The 20959-nt window shown below is 37.5% G+C and overlaps 1 protein-coding gene across 1 annotated transcript in view; it reads left to right on the top strand.

Annotated features, from left to right (window-relative positions):
* Nucleotides 1–216: 216 nt before the first annotated feature.
* Nucleotides 217–20959, top strand: part of tacr1a (tachykinin receptor 1a) — a 167233-nt gene continuing 146490 nt past the window's right edge. Inside the window, exon 1 of the mRNA XM_030142516.1 lies at nucleotides 217–841. Coding sequence (XP_029998376.1) covers nucleotides 438–841 — 404 coding nt within the window. The 5' untranslated portion in view covers nucleotides 217–437. The remainder of the gene's footprint in view (nucleotides 842–20959) is intronic.

The raw sequence follows: 20959 nt of genomic DNA, 5'->3' as shown, positions 1-20959 counted from the left end.
TGCGCGTCGGCACGCTCCATAAACTGGTGCGCTGCCGTTCACTTTGTGCAGAGGAACAGAACAGGAGGAGGGAGCGCAGATCCGCTGAGGGAGAGAGGACTGAGCACAGCTTCGAAATGTGTCCGGGCTTTTAGAAACAGAGCTGTTCTTCTGTGCGTAAAATGCGCGCTTTACGCACAGCGAAAAGTTCATAAGGCATAGAGAATTTTCCCACAATTTGCGCGTAAAATACTTGCGCTGAGTTCCTTAGTGCACTATTCTGAAGACAGCGGAGTCTCTAAGTGGGCATTAGACAGACTACAGTTATGTAGTGTGTGCGTAAGTGCGGCTGGCACACTTTCACATTTGTTTTGGCACAAGGATCTGCAGTCCTTTGCGTAATGCATTAGCGAGTAATTCAGTGGTTTTCTAGTAACTTTGGGTCCACAATAGCAAAAATGGATCCTTTATTCAATATCACTGATGTGTCAAACTGGACCAACAGCCCAAACGACACCAATAACGGAACTGTTTACTGGAACCAGTTTGTGCAACCAGTGTGGAGAATTGTCCTGTGGGCCATTGCGTACAGCTGTATAGTGATCGTGTCTGTGGTAGGTAATGTTACAGTAATCTGGATTATTATGGCGCATAAACGCATGAGGACTGTCACCAACTATTTTCTGCTGAACCTGGCGTTTGCCGAAGCCTCCATGTCCGCCTTCAACACAGTCATCAACTTCACCTACGCCGTGCACAATGAATGGTACTTCGGATTGGTCTACTGTCGCTTCCATAACTTCTTTCCGATTGCTGCTGTCTTTGCCAGTATCTACTCGATGACTGCCATCGCTCTGGACAGGTAACACAGAAAGTACATAAACAGAGGGAAAGCAGTGACTTTTACTATTATTGACTAAACAAGTGATGTGAAATTTAAGTTAAGTAATTAAATTTTACATCTTCATTTCTAAATATCGTAATTATTCTTTTATCTATTTGTTTATTTCTTTGTATTTTATACCTTGTCTGCTTTATCTTGTTGCACAGTATCCTTGGGTGTCTTGAAAGTCGCTTATAAATAAAAAAAAAAAAAATATTATTATTATTATTATTATTATTATTATTATTGAGAGACGCAAAATAGTTAAAACATTATGATCGGACTGTTGATACACATTCTATTTTATATTTTTACTTTGGGAAAACTGTAAAATATACATAAAAAATTTCCATTGAGAAATATAAAGCATTGAGGAGGTTTCACCAAAAAAAACCCAAAAATAAATAAATAAAAATGCTGAATTATTAACCCTCCACTAATAAGATCCTACAGCACAGGTGTGAAACATGTGGCCCGGGGGCCAAATCCGGCCCGCCAAAGGGTCCAGTCTGGCCCCTGGGATGAATGTGTGAAATGCAAAAATTACACAGTAGATATTGAAAATCAATGGAGTCAACATAGTTTTAATTCAGGTTCCACATACAGGCCAATTCAATCTAAAGTGGGTCAGACCAGTGAAATAGTCTCATAATAACCTATAAATAATGAAAATGTCAAATATTTTCTTTTTTTAGTGTAAAAAAAGTAAAATTACATGAAAATATTTACATTTATAAACTATCCTTCTACAAAAAATGGGAAAGACCTAAACACACATGAACAACCTGAAATGTCTTTAGAGAAGCAAATGTCATTTTAACAACATTTTGCTCGTTACTAAATGTTTTGTGTGTTTGTCATTGTCATGTAAATTGTAATGTACATGTGTAACTGAGGCAGAATATTGTTAAAATTCCACTCATTTTTCTGAAGACATTTCAGATTGTTCATGTTATTCAGATTTGGAAGGAAACTTTGTTGATGTAAATATTTTCATAATATAATTTGACTTTTTTCACTGTTATTATTTTACTGGTCCAGCTCACTTGAGATCGATTAGGCTGTATGTGGCCCCTGAACTAAAATGAGTTTGACACCCCTGTCCTACAGCATTAAATACTGATGCACAAAGAACTTGTTTAGTTGGTGTGGTTTCCAAAGACTATGAGTATACAGTATATTTAGGGAGAAAACTGCCATGTTTACAGTTTTTTCCGTTATTTTTAGGGCTAAAAGTAGATCCATGTACTGTGCCTTCTCCATGATTCCCATTTAGTGGGTTCCCTGTTGACTTCCACATGTTGCTGGTAGCTCTGGGGTTGCTCACTGAGTGGAACGCCCCTCCAACACTCATCCTTGATGCTTCAGTGGATGCAGAATCAAATCCTAACAGAAATACAGCCTGTGGATTTGCAGTAATATGAGGCAGCCTGGCTAAAAGCAGTCAGTAATTGTACATAATGCAAGCTGTGCCTATAGCCAGAATCGAGCGACTCTGCTGGGAAATTACATGTTTTCTATTTCTATATCTGTGCCTTTTTGTCCTCTCTGTGAACACTGATGTAGGAACAGTATTTATCAATGGGAGAGTGTCTGATGGAAATGAGGATGAAGGGAAATTAGATGCGTGCATGCGGTTTGAGCAATAGATAAATCTGCTGATGATGTGATGTCTTTTAAAGATTTGTTGTGTAAATTTAGTGGAGTTTAGGGGTGATAATGCAGGTTGTTATGAACCAGACTCATTTCATTCATTCTTACGGTGGCAAACAAAAAAAAAAAAAAGGCTGTCATTAAAGTCAGTGTTTGGTTTGTCCATTCTGGGCTTTTTGTTTAAGGGGATGTTAAGCCTAGGCTGATAATATAGCTGCACACTGAATGCAACCGACCATAAAAACAGAAAAAAGACGAACAGAAATCCATTAAGAGGTTCCTTGGAAACGTGGAGGATTCTCTCCCTCAGTAGCTTTAAGTAGTTCATTTTAATATTATTATAAAACACAAAAAAGAAGAAGAAGAAGAAGAAAAAAAGAATCCTTTACTAGTTACATTTCCCAAATCTTATACTTTGAACCTCTAACACAAATAATTACAATATGAGAGTTAAAAATTATATTAGTCAGGTTTAAACACATTGAAACCCAACATCTGTGTGTGTAGATAGATAGATAGATAGATAGATAGATGCACTTGAATGTTGTACATGCATGACCTTTAAAATATGGATTTGTAAGGTTGTGTGTCTCTCCATACATATGAGTGATGGTGTATATCACAGGTGTCAAACATGCGGCCCGGGGGCCAAAACCGGCCCGCCAAAAGTTCAAATCTGGCCCGCAAGATGAATTTACAAAGTGCAAAATGCAAAAATTACCCTGAAGACATTAACAGTCAAGGGCATCAAACTCAAAAATAATAGCATAATAACCTAGAAATAATGAGTCCAAATTTTCTTCTTGGTTTAATGTGAGAAAAATAATATGATATTATTCCTATAAATAACAGCAACACCAATTTTTTGTCTTTGATTTATTGCAAAGAACATTAAATTCTGATATCCTTTAACAGTAAAATGTCAATAACCTGAACAAATATGAACAACCTGGAATGTCTAAAGTGTTTAAGTGCAATTTTATTTAAGTCCTATTTTGTGTCTTGGTAGATCCGATCTGTAATGCACATGTATAAATCATAAGTTGAGGCATAATGTTGATAAAATTGCACTTATTTTTCTTCAGAAATTTCTGTTTTTTCCAGTTATTCACATCTTTTTTTTGTTTTGGAAATTTAGAAATAGTTTCATCATTTAATGTTATTTTTTGCACTAAAAAATTTGGAGTTGTCATTATTTATAGGTTATTATGCTATTATTTTACTGGTTCCGGCTTGCTGGAGATCAAATTGAGCTGAATATGGCCCCTGAAAGAAAATGAGTTTGAGACCCCTGGTGTATATGAATATGATGGATATGTTAATACATCTGTGTCTCTATATAAAAAGCCTTTTCCGTTCTGGTTGTCACTTACCCATCTTTGTATTCCTATATGTCACCACTTGTGCAGTTTTGGTGATAATGACCTGTGATCTCTCCGTATCTTTTTCACTATACAAACCATGGATCTGACCTTTCCCTATATTAAGTTAAACCTCCAGCGCTTTGAAGAGGTGAGAATATGGAGACAAATAAAGACAATAACAAGCACATGAATGTTATTAACACCTGTAGAAGAGTACTGCTTTTGTAGCTGGGGTGAAAAGTGTTATATATTCTATTTTGATCAACCGGTTCTTACATGATCTGCAATTCTCGTTGGTTGTTTGAGGTGAAATTTGTTAAATGAAACAAATCTGCATCTCTCATCAGAGGGGAAGTAGAACTGTGCTGAAGCTCATAAGACTTTTTCATCTGCTTCAATGCTGTGAAAATTCTTGCACAGCTCAACTCGTAAATCAACAGTGCATCTGGTTCCAAGTGTATTGTCTTCATAATTGAGGCAAATCTAGTTTCATGGACAAATGGCATCTCTGTTGACTTAACATCAGCATGTCTTTAGAAACACATTTCTTGTCTGCTAGTGGATGCAAATGAGTTTTCAGGAAGCTCTTACTGAATAATCCCTGATAAATATTAAGGGGCAAAGGACCGAAATGAAGCAATAAAAACAGTGGTTTCATTAGTTCAGATTATCATTTTCTCCTCCATTTGAAACACTTTCCTGTGGTTTACACACACACGGTAAAGAAGCTTATTTGGATGAATATATTTGTGAGTAAAGAGACTGTTATTAGCCCTGTGGAGACCTGTTAAAGGCTTTTTTTTTTCTTTTTCTGATGCATCTAGGCTCCAGTTCCTGACGCTAAATAGGAACTAAGGGAATACATAGATTAAACTGATGGGTATTGTTTAATAGGCACAATGTATCAGCATGGAGAAGCACGGTGGAGGGTGTGACTAAAAATTCATTATTGTTTCATTTGGCAGAGCTAATTTGTTCGTCATTAGTTCTGCTCTTCTGTGTGGCTGCCACTGATAGCCTCTTTTTGTCCTCTATGAATCACTAATGATCACTTCCCCTCATGTTCAGTCTTGAACTGATAAATTCTTGGTTCACCGTATGAAGACATTTGGAAATTACAGACACTGATCAGAAAGAGCTGGTGGAAAGACACAAGTGTGTGTCTTTAAGTACCCATTTGGATGAAGAAAGTCTTGATTAAGCGGACTGATTCAGGTGAACAAGGCATAGAGTATGTGATTATATCCCAAATATACATCATGCATCAACAAATTAGCATAATTGTATCTCAAGTATGACAGAATTGTTTGGACTGGCTAATAGCTTTTGTGAAAGAGATGGAAAATATGCTGCACAGTAAAACATGGTGTCCCTCTCCCATATTTATAATAAACTGCAAATGCATTAGACATTTTTCTATGCTGTCATTACAGAGGAGTGTCCTGTAGCGCTAGACCTGCACTTCACCTCCTGAGAATAGCTGCTGGTGCTAAACAAGATTTGGGGGTCTCTAGAGAATATACACATAGCAGGGGCGGGATAGGAATGTATTCAGGGTTAAACAATTTTCAGTCTTGACATGTCATTAACCCTCTGATTTTAATCCTCAAATAAACCCTGCCTGTATTTTAACCCTTTAATGCCAAACATATCATATTTGATGCATGAGTTTTGCAGCCCACTATATGATCAGTGTGATTTTTTTTTTCTTGAAAAACCTGATGTATACAATTAGATACATGCAATACATGGATAATTCACCGGGGTTGGAATTCGTTCACCAGAGGCCTTTCCAGTGACACTACAAGATTGTCATTAAAGGTGGGGTGGGAGATGTTTTCCTGGAGCTTTTTTTTTTTTTTTTTACTGTATTGCTTAAAATCCCCTTCACACCTCAATTACAACCAACTAATTAAATGTTCTTACACAAAAATAAAAACAAATTTGTCACCTGTGGAATGGACAGGACTGAAAAAACACCATCCAGTCTTTTTAACCAGCCCATCGACATGACTGACCCCCCCCCCCCCCCCCCCCCCCCCCCCCATGAATCGTGCACTCTCAGAGGCTTGGAGCACTTGTTCAGGAAACAAAGCCAGAGCCAGAGCTTGGCTATATTAGTTATATTAGGATGGAAAGATCACCGGCAAACTGTTTTGTCACTAACATACAGTAAATCACTAGGAAATGTAACGTTAGCCAGATAGGTATGAACTGGGGCTGTTCTGTAAGAGCGGGGGTGTTGGAGGAGACTGAATGAGGTATGCATGGAACGGGGCCGGGGCCGGGGCCGGGGCCGGGGCCGGGCTCAAAGCCAGGGGTGGGGTTGGAGCTGGAGCCAGGGCCGGGGCTAGAGCCGGCGAATTGTTGCTGTGCAGGAACAAGCATTGCATGTGCCAGTACTCTGGAGGCGTGGCTTCAGAGGGCTGTCTGAGGAAAGGGGTTTGGACTTTTGAATTGTGCATCTTCAAAATGTAGCTTGCTCAAACCGTTTTTCTAAGATCTCCTACCCTACCTTTAATGAGGAAGGAGGCAGAACTTTAACAAATTGATTGATTGACTGATGTATTTATTTCGAACATGAATGTCAAACAGAAAATAAATAAACAAAACACTTAAACATAAGACATATAATACATGTTCGAAAAGGAGTGAGAAGAAGTACAACTTATAAACTCCCACCTCTTCTCCTTATATAATTAATAACAATAATAACCTTCCTCGTCTAATCATATCTATACACTATGCCATAATATGACTGATACTTACAAGTAAATAATTTGGTTTCCAGCTTCATATTATTATGAACACATATAATATGATTTACATAAACACATAATACAATAACACATATATGTAAATACATATTCATACACAGATCTATACACACATATACACCTACATATATGCACACACACATACACACCTATACATACATTTACACACTCTTACCACATACTTCTACATCTTTAGAACACCCAGAGATCCCAAATTGGTCATTCCTTTTCAAAATTGGCAGACAGGTTTGTGTTATATTCTGGTTTTGTTGGTTCAAAAATAATATTTGAGCATTGAGACCCGATGTATCAAATATAATACAAAATTGAAACTCATACATGGAAATTGATATTTGAAAAAAAAAAAGTTTTTGGTTGTTCAGAAGGACCCATAAAGGCTCCTGTTTCAAAGAACACTCACCCATCGCATCATTGAACTTTGAGCCCTCACATAAACTATAAGTTGTGTGTTTTGTACATGTGCTTGAGTTAAAAAGACAAAGACCTATGTGGCTATTTGTATCACAGTCTAATATAACTCAGTCACAGTGAGATGGAGAGAGCTAAATGAGATCAAACAGGATGAATGAAATAAACTTGTTACCTGCGATATCTGGAGCAGGGTAATTGTCTGCTTTATGTTCATTCTGCAAACCTGAAAGAGTCTCTAACTTCCTCACTAGACAATCTGGCAACCCAATGAAAATTATCCAATCACATCTACACAACAGTCCTGTTATCCTGCAAATTAAACGGACAGTGTAATGTTGAAGCTACAGAGCATGGTATCAGGTCACCTGTTCAAGGACATACAAACAGTAATTTGGCAGCCTGCAAATAGGAAACACATGTATTCACGTAACTATTTAAGGTGCTATAAGGAGTATTTCTACTTCAAACTTTAAAAAATAACTGAAAATTTTCTTTAGAGTGTTTAAAATTAACCCATAAGGACCCAGTGTGACTTTTGTGTCAGTTCCCAAATGAATTTTTCCCTCTATTTAACCTTTCCTAAGACATTTGTCACCATATATTATAATATTATCCTCTGATTTTTTAAAATTTTTTCAGTGAAAATCATTTATTTTCCAATGTTTAATTCACTGATCATGTAGACGTTCGTAAAAGCTCAGATTAAACTCAAAGGTTATTATATCAAATCAGGAAAAAAATGAAGAAAAAGGGATTTTTTCGGTAAAATCTATCATTAACTGAACATAAACCCAGCATGTCCGTCCACTGTCATTGATCCAACTCCATGGGTTTTACTGGTGAGTCAATGTTGTAGAAGATGACGGTGTTTCCACGATAACTATGGAACTTCTGAACGTCCAAATGGGTCATATCTGATGACCATGAAAAGATGACAAACTACATTTTATACCAATTATTTACATGTATTGATAGGATTAGTGGATCAGCAGTTTAAATCAGTAGATGCTTTTGTTCGACAGTGGATCTTTGGGTCTTCATGGGTTAAGCATTGTCAAGTTCTTCCAAAGATGCCAGTGTATTGGGTTTTAGACATGAACTGAATTCATATAATTTAAACTGAAAAAAGTAGAACCATTATGGTTGTTTTCACCATTGGACACAATGAATTAAAATAATTTAGTTTGATGCTGAAAATGCTTCTGGTATGATACAAAGTTTTGCTAAATTCTACGACTGTTGACCCACAGTTCAGACTAAACTGTGACAGTACCTGCACTAAAGATCTGATTGGAATCATCCAAACAAGGTCAGAACTGATAACACAAACCATACAGAGGAGTTGATTTGCGTTATTACTATGGCTTTTCTGTCTAAAACTAGAGCTAAGCTAACAGAGCTATAATGTAAATTATCAGCTGATGCAATATGCAAACAGCTTTATTTTGATTGTCAGTATAAACAGCTGTGGATTCTGTTGGGTTTCTGTAAATTGGCTTGGAGTCTGGTTTCTACCAACTCGATATGTAAACTGTCATGAACAGTGTTGGGCAAATTACTTTTAAAAAGTAATTAGTTATAGTTACTAGTTACTTTCCCAAAAAAAAGTAATTGAATTAGTAACGGAATGACTCCTTTATAAATGTAATTAGTTACCAGGGAAAGTAATTATTGCGTTACTTTTTTGAAAAACCTTCAAATATGTCAAAGGAAACTGATTTTTGAGCATGTTTCACGGTCAGTTGCATAGAATAGAACAGCAGACAGGTACTGAATACCATGACTGTGGTGAGGCTGGGGTTCACCAGGGCCCGGCTTTGCCATCACATAAGTGCATATCTGCATTTATAGAAGAAGATGCTCCTCCAGTTAATCCCACGTCTCCACTTTTTCCAGTCGCTCCTCCTGGATACAGCGGTAAATGTCTTCAGTCCAGTCAGTCGGACTCACTGATAACTCCTCCCCTAAATTAGCTGCGCACGTAGCTGCGTTCAAGTGAATGGGGTGTGCTGGGACAACTCACACTCGTAGATGTCATTAGTCGTTCAGGTGAAGGCAGCGTGGACAACTCAGACTCATGTGGCACACAGGTGAAGCATGAAGACAGTGTGGGCAATCTGAATATAAGAACGGCTCACAACGAATCAGTTCTTATTGTTCACTGAAAAGAGCCGTTCAAAAGACCCTACTCATCCGCAAACATCACACCCCTCGTGCCTGGCTGAGCAAGCCAGGATGGGAAACAGCTGTTAGATATCAGTGCAGACTAATGCACCACATTTCTCTGCTGGTAACGGTAACGGCATTGTAACGTTTCAAATAGTAATTTATTAGATTACCCGTTACTGGAAAACAATAATGGCGTTAGTAACGTCGCTCTTTTTAATGCTGTTATTCCCAACACTGGTCATGAGATAACTTTTGTTATGATTTGGTGCTATATAAATAAAATTTGATTGATTGATTGATTGAACTCATGACTTTGTAGCGTTCCGGGCAAGTCACGCCAAGCTGCCTGAGCGCAAGGAATTGTGGTAGCTACAGGTAGATGTAAACAAACCGGCATGGCGGACCATATGGGGCTTATGCTCATTTACAAGAATTTCTATTGCCGGAGGTGTTTGCTCCTTACTTATTTGAAGGAAACAGAGGAGGCGCATAAGCTGTTATAGCTTTTATGTTACATTATTTGCATATTTGGATACGTATTTGGTATTAATTTATTCTTGCACTCAATGGACTGAAAACCAGCTAATGCTAGAGCAGCTGCTGATTATGCAGAACATTTGCAGATAAATAACGTTAGAGCGGTACCTTGTTTTAATAAACAATTTGCATAAACACCGCATCCATGGGGGCCGCCATTGTTGTTTCACAGGCTACGTGACGTCAGAGCTCAGAACTGGGAGTACATGGATCTGGTTCACGGGTTTGACTGTCATTCCAGTGCATTTTCACTGGTAGAAGGTTAGAAAAACACGGGTTATGGGTTGCCTGGAACGCCGCATTAGCTTGACGATGAAACCATGACAGTACCATAATACAATGTGTATAAAAAAACAGCTTTATACTCTATTCAGTGAGGGATACAGTCTGTGAGTTGAAGTCCTGGATTGTGTCTGGATCAGCCAACGACTCCAACCACCTCCTGCTTATTGAGGAAAAGCAAGAGTAGCAGATCCTTCACTGACAAATTACACTGAGATTATGTGTATCTGTGGTTTGCAGAAACATCCAGTGACAAGAATGCATTCTGGTGGCTGTGTTTTGTTATTAGGCCGAAATATTCCTGGATTTCCCAACTGTGATCATGACCAGCAGTGTGACAAAGACACTGCTACTGCTGTGCAGATACGACAAAACTTGAAAGACTTTAACGTTTGATCATAGCTCCTTCCGTCAGTTTTCCCACCTTGCATCGGGTATTTTGTCTTGAAGGTTTTAGAGTAAAAAAAAAAGTTCTGCAGTTTTGACAAAACATAAAAGGAGAGGTTATTACACAGCATGCAACTGCTGACACATACCTGATTTTACAACAGCATGTCGTCAGCTAAAAAACAGCTCCAGAGAAACCCACTGACAACCATGACAGAGGAAGCCAGGTGAAAGAAAAAAGATATTTACATCCCATCAGAGTGAAGTCTAGCCACAAACCCTTAACTTTTATTCATAAATGTATGCTCATGGGTTCCTGACATAGCTGCAGGTGATAAATGGCACTTTCAGATGTACTTTTCATGCCCCTGGCAATGTGTGGATCAGCGTATTTAGCCTTTCATCTGTCACCATCATGTTTTCGCCAAACTTGCTAAAATCTGCCACTTATGTGTTGGAGTTGTGCATTCAGCTGCTTTTTCAGTGCTTCATCCGCGTTATCTGTCATCATTTTGTTGCCGGAGGAGAACTAGAAAACCAATTTTTTGCCAGTACACTACCAGAGAAAATATTCAATTCCTCAGCTGTCAATGCTTGAACTCAATGAAACTAAACTAATTCCACTTTTGCACCAGCAGCATTGGCTTGACTTGCCTTGACTCAGCACAATTTGGCTTAGTTTGGCTGCTAGCATAGCATTTTCACCGCATGTGTAGGACTCCATCTTTATCTTCATTTTCAGTGTGACTGCAGCCACAAATGATGCAAAAACAATGGAGGAGGATATAACTTAAAACTGCAAGTTATCATTTTCAGATGAAAATATATACAGCATGCTAACCCCGGAAATTAGGCGTCAATTTCATCAAGATAATGACGATAATGATGAAAATTTGCTGCTTTCTTGGCTTGGTATTCCACATAGCAACATGATGAGATAAGTTAAGATAAGATAAGATAAGATGAGATGAGATGAGATGAGATGAGATAAGATAAACCCCCACACAGTGCTAAAGAGAAAGTGTTGCACTCTCCACCTGGACATTTGAGGGAGATGGCTGCGTTCTGTTATTGAAAAGACCATGAACTCAACGGTTTATTCAACGGCCGCCATTACAACAATAACCTCAACAACGCACATCCGTACAACAACTTCCTCCTAGACAGCATCAATCGACCAGGCATGAAACATGTAACAAAACAGTGTATCGCTTGTTTGAAATAAAACATTTGGAAATGCATTAGGTTTTTAGACAAATTATGTAAGGATTTTAATAACAACAATTTTAAAAGTAATATTAAATTTATATAAACCTGTATTTTCCCTCATTAATTAAATATAAATGTAATTATACTGAACCTGTACCAAGGTTATTATCGTTAACGAAAACTAACGAAATGACGAAAAATTGAATTGAAAAAACATTTTCGTTAACTGAAATAAATAAAAACTATAATTAAAAGAAAAAGACAATAACTAACTGAAACTGTATTGTGTGCTTACAAAACCAACTAAAATGTATAACAATTATGGATAAAATTCCCTTAGTTTTCGTCTTTGTAAATGTCGGATTCATATGAAATTGATTCATCTTGTTTGAGCAATTTTAGCCAGCGGCACCATACAGCACTTCACGGTTCGTACTTATCATCACTTGTGGTTTAGAGTCGTCTTCTGGTCCCCACTCTACCTGGAAACATGGAGACTTAAGTTGAGAGAAAACAGCAGAGTCCTGTCTGGGATTTATTTAAATACGACAGCAAAGATATGAAAAAAATAAAACTAAACTAATACTAAGCATTTAGAAAAAAACAAAAACTAATAAAACTAGCAAACCTACTCTAAAAACTAATTAAAACTAACTGAATTACAGAAAAAAAAGTCAAAACTAAATAAAATTAAACTATAATGAAAAATCCAAAACTATTACAGGGTGGGGAAGCAAAATTTACAATATTTTGAGGCAGGGATTGAAAGACAGTGTAATGACCAATTAGTTTATTGAAAGTCATGAGAATTTATTTGCCACAAGAAAATTTACATACTAGAAAATGTTTTATTCTATGTGTCCTCCTTCTTTCTCAATAACTACCTTCACACGCTTCCTGAAACTTGCGCAAGTGTTCCTCAAATATCTGGGTGACAACTTCTCCCATTCTTCTTTAATAGTATCTTCCAGACTTTCTCGTAATAGTTTTGCTCATAGTCATTCTCTTCTTTCCATTATAAACAGTCTTTATGGACACTCCAACTATTTTTGAAATCTCCTTTGGTGTGACGAGTGCATTCAGCAAATCACACACTCTTTGACGTTTGCTTTCCTGATTACTCATATGGGCAAAAGTTTCTGAAAAGGTATGGATAATAGTGTTAGGTATGATTATGACATCGATATATGTTTGGTTTCAAAACAATTGACGTAGTGCCTGCTGAGAAAAAACAACTAAATGTTCATTGTAAATTTTGCTTCCCCACCTTGTATAACCTTGACCTGTACCAATTTATGTAAAGCTGTAACAATACCTGAGAACAAGCAGACCCACATATGACCCATGAAGAACACCTCAAAGAAATAATGCGCTTTTTAAATTACAAAAAAATAAGGCATTTAACCTGTCACAAAAGCACACAAAAAGAAAAACAGATTCAACATTAACAACAGAGGAAAATGCACACTAAATATTTCATTCATTCATTCATTCATTATCTCAACCCGCTTTATCCTCACTAGGGTCACGGGGGTCGCTTGGAGCCTATCCTAGCTACTTATGGGCGGAGGAAAGAAACACCCTGGACATGTCACCAGTTCATCGCAGGGCTGAACATATAGAGATAAACAATCACTCTCACATTCACACCTATGGGCAATTTAGATTAACCAATTAACCTATCAGTGCATGTCTTTGGATGGTGGGAGGAAGCTGGAGTACCCGGAGAGAACCCCTTTATTTAATCTGATAAAATCCTATTGAGATCGAGATCTCTTTTACAAGGGCGACCTGGCCAAGAGGTCAAGCAGCACACACCATACCATAAAGAAACATAACGTATGTGCACTTGAAAACCCTCGTCCTGACTAATCAAGCGCACTACTGCCCCCAGTGGCCTGACTTATCAGTGCATGGCAAAGTTTTTGGACAGACGGACGGACGACCAACTGATGACAATACCCTGCAGCTAGTGTGGCGGAGGGTAAAAACAGGTTCAAAGATCTGTAAAAATAATTAAAAAAACAAAACAAAACAGACAATAATTTAGCAATAACACAAATAATAATAGTTTAACTACATTTTTAAGGTGCAATGTAATTTAGGTCACAAGCAATTTTTTAAAGTGCAACATCTGGTCGAGGTTAGCAAACAATTTAAAAACACAGGCACTGTCCAAAGGATTCTTGCTGTCTAGTCAGTAAAATAGTACGAAAAACTTGTATTGAGATGAGTTGTGGTACTTTCAGTTCCAATTGAAGAGTATTCCAGGCAGAGGGGGCAGCAAAACTGAAGGCTCGCTTCCCCATTTCAGTTGGAACCCTGGAAACATTCAGGTGATAAATATCACTTGTCCGTAGGGCATAAGGGCTATTTGTTCTGTGAAGAAGCGAAGATAAATATGATGGAACCAATCCAAGAAGAGCCTAATAAATAGATCAGCGATAACCAATAGGTCTACCTTTGAGAACTCAGTTACAGCCACTCAGCTTTAGCGTACAATTCAAAGTGGTGAGTGAGATGATAATATCTACAATATGTGCAAAAATATTCATATGTGCAAAATAAATAAATACAATGTGTGAAAGTCTATTGCGCAGAAAAGCAGCTAATCAAGTCTGGACTCAGTCTGTTCATTAATCAGGGCTATTGCTCTGTTGTAAAAAAACTGTTCCTGAGTCTGTTGGAACACATATAGTATGTAATGATGTAGCAATGATCCTCCATTTACAAATCCATGTGTATCAATTCAACTCTTCTGGAACCTCAATGAAGGTGGGATGAAAAATTGTATTTGATAGGCCTTGGCGATGGGGAATTTTCTGCTGAGGTTGGGGAGAAACACTCTGAGGCTGATGAGGGAAGGTCAATATGCGCTTGGAGAACCGATAATACTCAGTACAGCAGACTGAAGAATCTAGTTGTGAATGCACGCCCCATTATTCAAACATTATACAGGGTGTATCAAAAACAAGTAGACTCACAGCATACAACAACATAAAACCAAATGCGAAGATATTTTGAAAATTTGCACATATGTGTTTATTGACCATGTAATTCTCCTTGATTGACACCAGTGTCCTGGGTCAGTTTTCATACTTAAGTGAACGATGCTAATTTGAATTGTGCAAAATAAAAGTCTTTTGCACATGGAAGTGTAAAGGTTAATATGAGATCTGTTACCATGGATGACCAGTTCCATTGGTCTTTTACTTGGATGCATTAAACAGGAAAAAAATAGTCACACGTTAAGCCCCTACCATCAATTCAAAGATTTCACATGAACGACAGGTTTGAGTCTATCATGCCAAATGCAGAGGGTTAATGCAGTTAGTGAGGATTCTTTAAGCTTGTTTAGAGCTGACCATTTGAAATTTGAAACATTTCAGTCAGCATACAGAATTCATTGCATCATCACAGCTGAAGTGGAACTCCTGAGGCAGGACAGGGCATGATTAGGCATGCCGTCGCAGATATGTTGAGGAGGGCACAAATTTTGTGTGGCAAGGAACAGGGCCCATGCAGAAGACTGAATGTACTGGAATCCTTCGACTAACGGAAGTGTGTGCCTTCAATTAAAATCCTGAAGTATAAAACCCAAATCTTTTTTTTTTTATACTTTATTTTCATCTCCATATTTTATAATAGACAAAATAAAAAATAAAAAAATAGACCACAACAATCACAGCATCCAGGTTCAATCTCCAGACACACAAAATAAAGACAGGTTCAGGACAAATTAGGATAAGATACAAGTTCAAAGATTTCTTTAATTAACATACACATTCCATTTTTCCCAATATTATCCCAATCTTAATGAGCAGGTCAGCCTTTCCATGTCATAAATTTCATTCACAACAGCTGTAAAACACAAATCTTGACTCACTGAGTAAATTTTGCTATAAATTTTCTGTTTCTCACTGATGTGTGATGTGTCTTTGTAGGGGGTTAACGTGTTATTATTTTTTTCCCTATTTTATACATGCAAGTAAAAGACCAATGGAACTTGTCATCCATGGCAACAGATCTCATATTAACCCTTACATTTACATGCGCAAAAGACTTTTATTTTGCACATTTCAAATTAGTGTTATTCACTGAAGCATGAAAACTGACCCAGGACGCTGGTGTCAATCAAGGAGAATTACATGCTCAACTAGAAGCACTCGGAGAGCGCAGACCTCTGCCAAGGCAGATCAGTACCCCGGATTTGGATGAAAATTTCAGGAAATGTTGATACTGGCACAAAGAACAAATGATTAAATTTTGGTGGTGATCGGGGGTGGTGGGCAGAGGTCTGCGCTGTCTTTTCTAGAAAAGCACGCGGAGAGCGCAGACTTCCGCCAAGGCAGATCAGTGGGCCCCCGTGGCCCCCCCACCCCAATCACCCCCAAAATTTAATCATTTGTTCCTTGTGCCAGTATCAACATATCCTGAAATTTTCATCCAAATCTGTCCATAACTGCTTGAGTTATCCTGCACACAAACAGACAAACCAACACCGACAAAAACATAACCTACTTGGCGGAGGTAATAAACACATATGAGCAGATTTTCAAAATGTCATCACATTTTGGTTTTATGTTGTGTTTTTTTCTGAGAGTCTACTTTTTTCTGATACACCCTGTATAGTGCAAATATCCTAACGCAGTCACAGATCCAAGATGGAGGATGGAGAGAGTAACAAACAGTCTGTAGTTGGTCATATAGTGTAAATACACCTACATCCTAGTGTGCACCAAACCTCAAGGACACCATGGGAACCAATGTACTTCATGCATATCCCTAACGGAGTTCAGGCAAAATGAGTCTATGAAACCTTGGGCCGTTGACGTCTGGTCCAAATTTCCAAATGGAGGACAGGATACAAGGCAACGAGTGCAGACAGCAGCACCCCATGCCCTGCAGCTTGACCTCAGAACTAAGACATGACTAATACTGTGAGTTGTGTTAGAATTTCTCTGCACCTGGTGGTCCTCGCTGTCACACAGGGGAAATGCCAAAAAAAGTGTGCCTAGTGATACAGAGGTGAAACCAGCAGTGGAAAAGGGGCATAACACCACTGAGAACTACTTTTCAATCCTGGGGGCAAAGGAGTATATGAAATCCTCTGAAGACTCTTGTTTTCCTTAAGATTCAAAGATGTTTAGATCCGTATCAATAAAAAACTTCCAAACAAGTGGTGCCAGGCACAACAAACCCCGCCCCTCGCACGTATTGTAGCTTATTTTGGTATCGATCCAGCTGATGTCATCATATCAATTGCATCTATATATGTGGCAAGTTTGAAGTAAATTGAAACAAAATTGATGTTTTTGTACACATTTGAAATGTCTATAGATTTAAATAAAAATTCATAAAAAATTTAACTTTCACCTACTTTTCCCAAAATGTAACCACATCTATTCTGGGTCACTGGCAATCTATAAACCCAATTTGTTATTAATTCAACCAATAGTTTTGCTCCTACAGATGTGAAATTTCATCCATTTTAAGTAAATGGGACATTTATTATTTTTTTTAATTCATGAAAAAATTTGAACTGTGACCTATGTTTCCCAAAATGTAATGACTTCTATTCTGTGTCACTGGCAATCTATAAACCCAATTTGGTATGAATTCAACCAATAGTTTTGCTGCTACAGACGTTTGAAGTTTTGCTCATTATAAGTGAATGGGAAAAGAAAAGATTTTAAAAATTCATAAAGAATTTGAATTTTGACTTAGTTATCCCAAAATGTAATAAGATGTATTCTGGGTCACTGGCAATCTATTGACCAAATTTGGCATAAATTCAACCAATAGTTTTTGCTGCTAGAATGTTAACAATCAAAGAAGCAAACAAACGGAACCAAAAACAATACCCCTAGCCTCCCTTCAGGGGGGTGGGGTACTGAACAAAGCAAATGAAACGACACACCGCCCTGTACAAAGTGGCATCTGAGAAGGTCTTAAAGGTTGAAAGACGGTAAATACTACACAATTTAATCTGCATTATATGTCAACATTTAATCTGTATTTTATATCAAGGAATTTTCTGTGTGAACCTGTTTTTTTTTTTTGCTGCAAAATGGAAAAGATCTTGTACCTCAGTTGGAATCTCCTGGATAAATAACCTGCAAATAATAATGCAGTTTCCTAGAATCATGGCTTGTGGCTATACTGACTTATTACCGTGTTTTTTTGCAATGGAAAAGTTTTGTAGCTCAGAGATTTCTTCTTCAACCAAGTACTTTTCAGATACTCTATACCTTACTACTACCTGTATCCTATCCGTTGTACATATCTGTCATCTATAGTATAGAGTTAGTTTTTGTGTATTCTTTTGGGATATTTTGTTCATTTCAGTAGTTGTAGTAGTACTTTAGTAGCACATGTGTATTAATATTTTATTCTGAAACCTTTGTAGTCCTACTTTTTCCTAATTTTCTGTGTGATATTTTTAGTTTTTTCTCATACAGTACCTTTTGCTGCTAAATTGAACTGAGCTGCTAAACTGATTTTCATAGTTCCTGTGACAGTGACAATAAACATCTATTCTATTCTATTCTATTCTATTCTATTCTATTCTATTCTATTCTATTCTATTCTATAATCACATCCTTCTCCCCCAGACCGGAGACTAATTTACCAGAAAACGCTGACCACATATGCCAGCTGCTATTTACCTTCCCACTAAATGTTCAATAGCATTACCTCCCAGAAGATACTGATTGGTTGGTTATTGAATGGTTATCGACTGAATTTAGTGAGAGTCCACGAGTTTAAGAGTGCTTTAACCCATAAAGACCACGTGCTTCTTTTGTAGCAGTTCCCAAATTAATTATTCTCTGTATTTATCCTTTATTAAGTGTCACTATTTAGTGTAATATTATCCTCTTTATTTTGCATTTTTCACTGTAAGTGAATTTTCCTATGTTCAATTTTGATGTTCGTGAAAACTCAGTTAATTTGAAGCTTTTTATATCAAAACAGAGAAAACTGAAGAATCAATGTTGTAGAAGATGACGGTGTTTCCACATTCACTACGGAGCCTCTGAATGTCCAAATGGGTCATATCGGATGACCATGAAAAGATGACAAACTACACTTATTTACATGTATTGATAGTAGGGATTAAAATTATCGATTAATCCATTAATCATTAGTTGGTTGACTTTATTGATTGATTGATTAACAATTAATTGACAAGCAGTGATTTTCCTGAGAATCTGAATTTCTCTTTCAATAGGGTCTATAAGAATAAAAGCTAAATATTGTTTATATACTTCATGAAAAAAGCTTGTCATATTCCTTTAGGATTTATTTTATTGTACCATTGGATACAATACAGGCAATGACATTTATGGAGTAGAACTAAATAAATTCTGCAGAGAGATTCAATAAAATTAATGGATCTGAAGAGGGACAGTTTAGAAGAAATGGGCATTTCTGACTTTGCATCACTAGCTGACATGATGGGGCCAGATTTAAGCGGAGATACCCCCTACTGTTGACACCACAAATCCAGACGAGGAAAAGAGGAATTAACCGATAATTAATAATTTAATCAAGCAAATTCTTATTGACAATTGATTGATAGTCGAGTAATTGGTTACATCCCTGATTGATAGGATTAGTGGATCAACAGGTATTAAACAGTTTAGATCAGTAGATGCCTTTGGTCACTAGTGGAGGTTTGGGTCTCTATAGGTTAAATGACCACCAGTACATATATGAGTCAGACCAAATATATACATTTTTGACCATAATGGTAAATGGTAAATGGTCTGCACTTACATAGCGCATTTTCTACATCTTCACAATGCCCAAAGTGCTTTACAAAGCCACACATTCACCCATTCATGCACGCATTCATACACCAGTGGGCGGTGGTGTCTCCAGAAATAGAAAATGTTCTTGTATTTTCAAGATCAGTCATCTTCTGAACTGCTTTATCTTGGAGAGGGTCATGGGGGTGCTGGAGCATATCCCAGCTACCTATAGATGAAGGCGGGTAACATCCTGGATGTGTACTTTCAAGGTGATTTTATTTATTCATTTTTTCACCAATATTGAGTGGCCTTCAGTGAGACTGCAAGATAAAGATTCAGTGTCTAGGAAATTAGGGATTTAATGAAAAAAATTAAATATTAAAGATGGGGTGCGAGATTTTTTCCTGGAGCATTTTTTACTATATTGCTTAAAATCCCCTTCATACCCCGATTACAACCAGTTAATTAAATGCTCTAACACAGTGGTTCCCAACCTTTTTTGGCTTGTGACCCCATTTTAACATCACAAATTTTTGGCAACCCCAAATATTCAAAACAGAGACATTTTTTTGCTCAAATTAATTTGTTTTTGATCATGTAAATGTTTGCTAAACGATGTTGCAAATAAACATTAATTTTAGACTACATTTAGTCTATATAATGTATATTATTATGGATGGAGGCAGAAAAGCCAGGTATAGATTACTGCACAAAGTGAGAATTTTATTTTCCTTTGTCAAGATATGTACAGTCAGTCCAGCTTGTATTTACAAGGCTGACGATTAATACTGAAAAAACTATAACTCAAACTACTTATTCTGAAAGAGCTGCAGCATCTTAAACCGCCCATAATGAACATTTGAAAGATAAACAGTACCACAGAGCTTCGGTTTCAGCTTCACAGTTTGTCATGTCTTTTATGGATTAGGATTGTGTCTGTCAACTCCCTGTATATTTTTTATTAGTAAGGCTTTATTATTATTATTATGTTTTTTTTTCAATTACTAGAAATTTCAGGCGACCTCATTTGAATTCCAGGTGACCCCACGTGGGGTCCCGACCCCAAGGTTGAAAAACACTGCTTTAACACAAAAATAAAAATAAAAAAATTTAGTCACCAGTGGAACAGACAAGACTGAAAAAACACCATCCAATCATTTTAAGCACCCAATCGAAATGATTGAGTAGTGATATGTCTATCAAACTCAACTGCCATTTGTCCCTCCCCCCTCTGCGCGTACCCCTCTTCGTGCATTCTCAGAGGTTTGGAGCACTGGTACAGGAAATGAAATCAGAGCCATAGCTTGGCTATATTAGCTATATTAGAATGGAAAGTTCACCGGCAAACTGTTTTGTCACTAACATAAATCACTAGGAAATGTAACATTAGTCAGATAGGTATGAACTGGGGCTGTTCTGTCAGAGCGGGGGTGTTGGAGGAGACTGAATGAGGTATGCATGGATCGGGGCCGGATGCCGGAGCTGGCGAATTGTTGCTGTGGAGCGCCCGTGAACCCTCGGGAACAAGCATTG

This window comes from Sphaeramia orbicularis, chromosome 9 (genome assembly GCF_902148855.1).
Source record: "Sphaeramia orbicularis chromosome 9, fSphaOr1.1, whole genome shotgun sequence".
Classification (NCBI taxonomy): domain Eukaryota; kingdom Metazoa; phylum Chordata; class Actinopteri; order Kurtiformes; family Apogonidae; genus Sphaeramia; species Sphaeramia orbicularis.
This window is presented reverse-complemented; position numbering and strand designations above follow the sequence as displayed.